General features: G+C 39.9%; 1 protein-coding gene across 1 annotated transcript; it reads left to right on the plus strand.

The window, feature by feature from the left end:
- The first annotated feature begins 5,732 nt into the window (after positions 1–5,732).
- On the plus strand, positions 5,733–6,810 carry LOC104707319 (uncharacterized). The gene is made up of 2 exons (XM_010423647.3): positions 5,733–6,191; positions 6,523–6,810. Exons 1-2 carry the CDS (start codon positions 5,980–5,982, stop codon positions 6,725–6,727), a joined length of 417 nt encoding a protein of 138 aa, XP_010421949.1. The 5' UTR covers positions 5,733–5,979; the 3' UTR covers positions 6,728–6,810.
- Positions 6,811–9,004: the final 2,194 nt, after the last annotated feature.

Raw genomic sequence — 9,004 nt, forward strand, 5'->3', positions numbered from 1 at the left:
TGGATCTCGACTTGGTGTAGAAGTGGTTGAGAAAGGCTGACTTGCATCCTTCCCAGATAGTAAGCGATCCAGGAGGTAAAGACTTTAACCATCTATGAGCCTTGTCGGCTAGAGAGAAAGGAAAAAGCTTACACTTCAAGAAATCTTCGGGAATTCCTATGGGTCCATCGGATGTTCGGTAGTAAGGCCATGGAACTGATTTTGTTTCACCAAACCAATAATTTGAGGTTTAATCTCGTAATCACGTCTTGGAGGATGAGTGATACGGATAGCAGCGCCGTCTTGAACGAATTGGTTAGGAGCATCATAATCGGCTATGGTAAGAATGAAAGAAATAAGGAAGAGTAGAGATTTGGTGTCTTTGGTGATGGCTTCTAAGAGGAGGTGAGAGAGGACGAGCTTCGACGGTGGTAGAGGAGTCTCTGGTCGTCTCTAGGTCGGCTGCTGGTGGTGTGGATGAAGAACTTAGAGGCACAAAGGAAGCACACCTCAAAACCCTAGGTCTTAATAGTATTTATAGGGTTTTGTTTAGGGTTAGGGTTTTGTAAGAGTAGAAACGTCTTCTCTTCTTAAGTGCAGGACAAGGGACGGCGAAAGAGGCTTCTGGACCGTGGAGGAGGCTTGGACTGGGCCGCAGTGGTGGTCGCTGGTCAGGCCTTGAATGAAAGCCCATCGGCTGGTTGCTTCTCTTTACGTCGGTTTATAACACGTCTCGGTAAATTGGGCATAACTTCCAGATGAATAAATTGATTGACTTGATTCTACTGCGAGGAGAAAGATGACTCTTCCAGCTTTCCATAGACATCAAGCATGATATATTTCGAGTTCTAGAAGCTCTTCAAAAGTTTCCTGTAATGTAAAGCTCTGAAACTTTCCTAAAACGTATTTTCCTTGTCTTTAGGTCCAAATTGCTATAAACCTGTAAAACCTTATTGAAACCTGAAATACTTGATAATAGACATTAAAGCATTGAAATCATATCAATCTTTTCCTAAATGCATACTAAAACTATAGCTAAAATGGGTAAAATAATGATGTTATCAGTTTGAATTGAATGCTTGTGTGTGACATAGGGTCCTAGAACATCCTCTCTGAGCATTCAATGTGATTCCACGGTAATTTGTGTTTTCTTTTGTAGTCAGGATCATTTTATTTGCTAAGCCTTCTTTTCTTGGTGGTACAAATGGTTAGAGCTGGAGTTGCTGGGCGTGGTCGTAGTCGTGGTCGTGGGCGTGGTCGTAGTCATGCCACCAATAGTTTGTGGGCAGGGTCAGAGGTCCAGCCTGTGGCTTACTTGCAGGCACGTGTGCAGCTGGGGCCGAGGATATTGGATGCAAAGTATGTTTAGATGTTGGTGCAGCTACGACATGTGGGTGCGGAGTACTTTCCAGGAGGCACGAATCCGAGTGGGGCAGATGAGTGGAATAGAGCAAAAGGAAAACATCTTGCACTCGCTCCAGTGTCCCGACCAGTATCGGGTGGACTTGGCAGGTCACTACATTTTGGGAGATGCGTGTGTGTGGTGGAGGTCGGTGACGGCCCAAAGAGGTGATCGAGAAATAACTTGGATGGATTTTGTTGGAGATTTCAATGCCAAATACTTCCCGCAGGAGGTGCTTGATCGCATAGAGGCGCAGTTCTTGGGGTTGAACCAGGGGAACCACACTGTGGAAGCTGGATGTGGAGTTTAGTCGACTTGTAGGGTATGCAGGTCGTGCTTTAGAGTCAGATTCGGCTCAGGTGCGGAGATTCTTGCTAGCTCTTGGGATGACCTGAGGAGTTACGCTACAAGAGCAGATCTGGTGGAGATTGCAGCTTGGTTAGAGGATGACTTAAGAGCACAAGTGGTGGTGGTCAGTCATCCAGTGCAGCCGAAGCGTACTCAGCCGCATTCTGTTGCTAGCAAGGGCGGCAAGCCTGTGCAGAGGCAGAAACGTAGGTTTGATGGCATGCAGAGGGTGAGTTCCAGCAGTGTGGGGTGCTTTGGGTTGTGTTTCCATTGTAGGGAGGCGGAACATCTCAGATCAGTGTATCCCAAGATACATCTGATGGCAGTGGCGGCGATGCAGCCAGGAGTGCAGCAGGTTGGGCATATGGTGTTGCCATTACCTCTGCCACCGCGTGTGTAAACGATCGTTAAGACGGGAGGAACCAATGCCTATGCGATCAAGGGTATAATTTCTAACTTTACCTTGTGGTTTATGTCATTTTTGGATATTATTGTTGCTTGTGATGAACGCTAGGGTTCTTAGTGCATAAGGTTTGTTAGGGACCTTATTGGTTAGAGGACTTATGTCCCACGTGTTGTTTGACTCTGGAACAACTCATTGCTTCGTTACCCTAGAATGTGCCTAGAGGGGCAACATTCGTGGAGATCCCAAAGAGCGGTTCAAGATCGGTAGGGTTGTTGGAGGTTGGTTGATCCAGGTCCATGGACGGGCGAGGGGTGTGGATATTCAGGTGGCTGGAGATTCAATGTCGGCTGATCTGGGTATCAGTCCATTGGAGTTATATGATGTTATATTGGGCATGGATTGGTTGTGTCGATACATAGTATATCTAGATTGTCATCAGAGTAGAGTTGTGTTTGAGCGGGCTGAAGCGAAGAGTCAATTTTATCACGGAGTGAGACCGACTTCAAGGAGTCTCGTTATCATAGTTGTGCAGGCAGAGAAGATGATCAGTAAGGTTCGGGAAGCGTACCTGGCTACTATTTCTATGTTGGAGTCTGTAAGGCAGGTTACTATGGGTTAGATCCCTATGGTTTAGGAGTTTGAGGAGGTGTTTCAGTTGTTGCAGGGGTTACCACCATCTCGGTATGATCCCTTCACGATTGAGTTGGAACCAGGGATGACCCCATTGTCTAAGACACCCTATAGGATGGCTCCAGCAGAGATGGTGGAGCTGCAGAAGCAGTTGGAGGATTTGTTTGACAAAGGATTTATTCGTACGAACACTTCACCATGAGGAGCGCCGGTGTTGTTTATAAAGAAAAAGGATGAGAGTTTTCGCTTGTGCATAGATTATTGGGGTCTGAACCGAGTAACTGTGAAGAACAAGTATCATCTTCCGCGGATTGATGAGTTGTTGGATTCGGCCTGCGAGTTCGGGTTTTTAGGTTGGGTCGTTCGGTTATTTTGGGTAGTCGGGTATTTTGTTATTTGAAAATTGTTCTGAAGATAACCGAAGTAGATTTCTGGTCGGGTTTCGTTTATTCGATTTTTTTTTTTTTTTGAAACAAACTGAAACGTTTTGTTCCACTAAATAGTTGTCGAAAAAAAAAAGGAAGAAATTTGGGCCAGGCCAATAAGAAAATGTTAAAAAAAAAAATCAAAACAATGGGTTTCTAATGAAAACGGTGTGTTTAAACCATCTTCAACCTTTGTACAATCCTAAAATCAACTATAATCATTGACGGCGGCGATACAAACTCATATCTCAACAGATCCGGCAAAATAAGAGGAGGAAGATGAAGATCTCGGTTACCCGAACGGGTACCCGTACCGAACCAAAAAAACTCGGGTAACCGATCAAATTTACAAAGCTTCCGATCGGTTCAACTCTTCTAACCGAAGCCAACCCAAAACCGAAAATTTCGGTTCAGAACGGGTCGGTATATTCGGGTCAGGTTTTTATCGCAGGCTGAGTTGGATCAGTTGAGAGATCCTACTTTGTTTTCCAAGATTGACTTGGCAGCTGGTTACCATCAGATTTCGATACAAGAGTTGGACGTCAGGAAAACGACTTTCAGGATGAGTTTGTGGTGATGCCCTTCCGTTTGACTAATGCGGCAGCTGCATTTATGAGGTTGATGAAGAGTATGTTCTAGGAGTTTTTGGATGAGTTTGTCATCATCTTCATCAACGACATCCTTGTGTATTCGAAGATTCCTAAGAAGCATGTGATTCATCTGAGAGCTGTTCTGAAGAAGCTGCAGAAGCAGAAGCTTTTTTTCGTTAGGCTGAGCAAGTGCAGTTTCTAGTAGAGGGAGATGAACTTTCTGGGTCACATTGTTTCTTCAGAGGGAGTCTCTGTCGACACCATCTGGTATCGGCCGACACCCTCCTCGGTTGGCTGCTGATGTTGTGTTGCTTTGTGTATTGCCTGGTTTGTTTGTTGTTTGTTGATTGTGGCATGAGGAGATCTTATTTCTTGTGTGTATAGCCCAGTAGATGGGAGGATTGCCTCACTGAGTGTTGATAATACTCATGCATCTCAATTGTTGTTTATGATGCAGGTAAAGACAAAGTGTGATCGTGGAATCAAGGGTTTGTAGAGGAGGATGTTCTAGAGGCTCGGTTATTTGCATATGCTTCTGCTAGGATGCTAGAGTGGAACTTAATTGTCTAGAACGTATGCTAGGTTGCTGGTTCTATGATTTATTTTATGACATGATTAAGATGTTGGAATTATGGTTAATTGTTTATTAATTGTTGGTTATTAGATTAATGGTATTTTTTTATGTTATCCATTGTTGTTTGACTGGGGTTAGGATACTAGTGAGTATGGGATCATTAGATATTAAGGTATTAAAAAAAACGGGTCGGTTGTTTCTATTTGGTATCAGAGCCCTTATAGTTCTAGGTACGGGTTCGCTTACATAGATTGTTTGGTCTAGAGAGTGTATTGTTGTTGTACCCGATAAAGTGAGAGCTTTTCTATGGTTGGTCGGGAACCAACTTGTAATGTCTAACTCTAAGAGGTTTCAATGTCATCTTATGACTCATCAATATGTACATTGTGTAAGTGGGGTGAGCAGACCATCTCACATATACTGAGGGATTGTTTGGCTATGGCTGGTGTTTGGAGGATAATTGTGCCGCTGGAAAAGCTACAACAATTCTTTGAAGTGTCTCTACTAGAATGGTTGTATTGGAATCTAATCTGGGAGGGGATATGATATAATGGCCGACTCTATTTGGCATGGCAGTCTGGTGGGGATGGAAGTTAGGATGTAGCAACATGTTTGGGACTGTTGGTAAATGTAGAGATAGAGTTCAATTCATCAAGGATATTGCGAAAGAGGTGTTGCGGGCAAATGTGTCTCTTGAGGGGTTACAAGAACGTCGCGGGAGAGTGGAGCGGATGATCGCATGGATTGTACCACGCCATGGGTGGATGAAGGTGAATACTGATGGAGCTTCACGTGGGAACGCAGGTCTAGCCGCTGCAGGGGTGTACTACGAGATGATTTAGGTGTTTGACATGGAGGTTTTCATTGAACATTAGGATATGCTCTGCGCCTCTTGCAGAGTTGTGGGGAGTTTACTATGGACTAGTTGTTGTCCGATTGGAGTTAGAAGTAAATTCAGAGGTGGTGGTTAGTTTTCTCAAGACAGGGATCAACGATACTCATCCATTGTGTCATGGTTTCATATGTAGGGACTGGAATGTCCAGATTTTTCACGTGTATCGGGAGGCTAATCGCTTAGCGGACGGTTTAGCTAACCATGCATTTTTTCTTTTTTTAGGTTTTCACTTATTTGAGTTTGTTCCGAATAGTGTTGTTTTGTTGTTATCAGATGATTTGAGAGGTATTGTGTTAACACGTCGCGTTTGTATTTAGTTGTTTCTATTCTAAATAAATAACGGGAGACATTATCTACCCTTCCCTACCCAAAAAAACAAATTTTTATATAAATTTTAGAATTTTTCTTATTTTTAATCTTTTCCCTTTCCCTTAGCTTTCAATCTATGAATATATATAATAAAAAGAAAAACAAATTAAGAGAATATGTAACGAGGGTAAGAGATAAGGCATGAATGGATCATATGTTATTACCATATTACTGGTCCACAAAATAAAAATAAAAATAGAGCTTCTGTTATAGTTGTAACCTAAAAGTTAAAACCAGAGTGAACTTTTTTCAAAAAAAAAAAAAAAAAAAAAAAAAAAAAAAAAAAAAAAACAGAGTGAACAAATAAATTAATAGCAAGGAAAAAAAAAAGGTAAGAGGTGTAAGTTATTAAGATATCAAAATGGGTTGCATTGGTCTTGTGAATTTAACAAGCATCAACCCACATCGGCTTATCCTCGCAAGAATATCAAACAAACCCTACAACTCAAGAAGACCATCATCCATGGCTGCGATTGGAGCCGAGTCTATGGCTACTGAGAAATTGGGCATCACCATTGAGAAGAATCCACCTGAGTCCAAACTCACCCAACTCGGTGTTCGTAATTGGCCCAAGTACATACCCTTCTCCTCATCTCCTCGATTCACATCCATCAATTGATTTATGTATTCCTCTGTTTTTGCTAGTAAATAAGAAAGCTTTAGTCTTTTTTACTTGTCCAGAGAAGAAAGCCTTTAGCTTTGTTTGTTGGTGCTTCAAAACAAGTCCTGGTTTCAATTTTTGTGGGTGTATTGGACAATCTTTTACATCAACTGATCAGTCTGATATTAAAAGGATTAGTCTTTTTTTGTTTTTGTTGAATTCAGTCTCCATAATTCTGTTATATGTAGAAGCCAGATAGAGGTACACAGTAGTGTCTCAGTGTTGGATTTTTTCATTGCATAGGTGGGGTTGTCCTCCAAGCAAGTTCCCATGGACATATAGTTCAAAGGAGACTTGTTATCTGCTAGAGGGGAAAGTGAAAGTGTATCCTGATGGATCTGAAGAAGGTGTAGAGATTGAAGCAGGTGACTTTGTTGTTTTCCCTAAAGGAATGAGTTGTACTTGGGATGTCTCTGTTGCTGTTGACAAACATTACCAATTTGAGTGAATGGCTCTCAGTCTCTGCTCTGCATATTCGTGTGTAAGATAAGACTTTGACAATCCTTTTATGTTGATGGATACTTAGTTTTATCTGTCATATATATATATATATATATATATATATATATATCAGTCTCTGCGTTTTTAGGATCTGTTTGCTTCGATATCTAAAGAAAATTATGCCTAGTCTAGCATCCCTCTGCTTATGCTTCCTGATAGAATTGAACCGATATTTTGTTTTGCAATTTTTCCCGTAGTGTTAGCTTTAGTGGAAACTGGAGTCATATGTATCAATGACATTCGAAGTGCAATATAAACAAATAGTTCGTATTGTTGAAAGTTTACTTGAGATTTTTTTTTTTTTTTTTGTTAAAAGGTTCAAAGCTTAGTAGATAATAAAAGTGGTATTCACGTAATATTCCATGGATCGATAATGTGGGTTTTGAAAGAAGAGAACAAGAAGTAGTTGAAGAATGTAGCACCCGATTTGTGATTAACCACTAATCTCCAAAGTTAGTGGGAAAAGACAGAGAACAAATTACGCATTTATCTTTTAACCTCATGGTGTTAGAGACACGTTCACGTCTTCGCGATATGATATTGCTTGCCTTAAATTTGTTTTAAATAATATTATGTGCGAGAAGACGCCCTAATTAAAGGAGATAAAAAAGACAAGTTGATCTTAATATTGCACTCGGGGATTATATAATAACTTTACTTCTTGGTTGAAGATCTTGTAAACTTTACCTCCTTTAGGAGTGAATGAATGGAATACAATATGTTTGATCAAAAAAAGATATTTAGAAAGTCTCATTGAAGGAAAAACACTGAAAACTTACGTGAATCAATCCGTGGTTCGAAAAGCACTTGGTGATTTATCATATGTCCTTTCCCATGAACTTGTTTTGCCTTACTATTGAATAGTGACATTCTAGGGACTTATGAGCCATCCATCTTGTTATGCGAAGAGTGTTTGTTGGTTGCTATGATGAATGTGATTGTGTTATATATGTTGTGTGGTTACATGTACATTTGATGAATATAATTTAATCGATAAGAGTATATATGTAATTTATCACACGTAGTACTTAGAAAGTGATTTGATTATTCTAGATTAAGTGTGTAGTATTAGATATTGCTCAGACATCTCCCTTTATCTTGTTTTAGGTATATAAGATCTCTCGGGATGAGCCACGACTGGAGACGGAACCGTACAACAAATACGAAAGTATATGGTACATATATGTGTACTGGTTTTTTTCTTCACAATAAACAACAACCCAGGTTTCGATATTGTATCGTGACAAAAAAAAAAAAAAAAAAAAAAGGTTTCGATATTGTAAATTCTCTCGAAAGTGAACGTAGTAGTAATAGGTCGGACAGACACTAGAACTAGTACTATTGATAAGTACACGTTTACACGGTCTGGCTTAGTGAAATGTTCTCTAATAAATATTATAGAAATAGAATAGTTTATTGTATTGTGTTTCATACATATATATAGTGATTAGCTTTGACATATTGCTAATACAACATAAAGTAAACTTTCTTAAACACATAAGGAAATAGCTTGTACAATAAGTAATATCAAGATCTAGAATATATTTTTTGGAGTGGACTTCACTTCATTAACGGACTTTACGGTCCATATTACTTGGTCCGCAAGATACACATCTTGCTTTCTTAATACTCTCCCGAACGACAAAGGTGGGACGCAAAACGCAAACTATGCAACCACAAAGCAGAACACCTATGTCGTGGACATTATGTCGAGGATAGACAAATCATGTCAACAAAATCTTTAGGGTATAAACTTCAATCTTCAGAAGAGGGATGAAACTTCAGCTCGTCTTCGGTTTTGGTAAAAGGGAATAATAATATCCCGTGAGCGCAAATCCTGCATCTCCACAAACAATTGTCCTTATCTTGGACAGTCCACAAATCGGACTAATAATAACCTAAACATGAGCGTTCCAATAAACTCCCAACTCCCCTAATGGTTAAACCATAACCAAACTCCCCCTTAATCAAGAATAATCTCAAAAAAATAAACAAATATTTGTGAAAAACCCAAATCTTTAAAACATAATAATTTCTCAAAGATCTCCCAATTCTTCCACTAAATCCATAAAATAAAATAAATAAATAAAAACACTTATTTTAAAACCAAAACGTTGGCTTTAACTAAAGAGACACATACCCCAAAATCAAATTAAACAACCTATTGAAATTTTAAAACTAGACACAAAATCACGTGAAGAACTTGAAGAAAAGAGTTTCACGT

This window comes from Camelina sativa, chromosome 8 (genome assembly GCF_030686135.1).
Source record: "Camelina sativa cultivar CO46 ecotype springtype chromosome 8, ASM3068613v1".
NCBI classification, from domain to species: Eukaryota; Viridiplantae; Streptophyta; class Magnoliopsida; order Brassicales; family Brassicaceae; genus Camelina; species Camelina sativa.

Coding starts and splice junctions, on each gene's coding strand:
- LOC104707319 (XM_010423647.3), top strand. CDS start 5,980: ATGGGTTGCATTGGTCTTGTGAATTTAACAAGCATCAACCCACATCGG. Junction 6,192..6,522: donor GGTGTTCGTAATTGGCCCAA/GTACATACCCTT, acceptor TTCATTGCATAG/GTGGGGTTGTCCTCCAAGCA.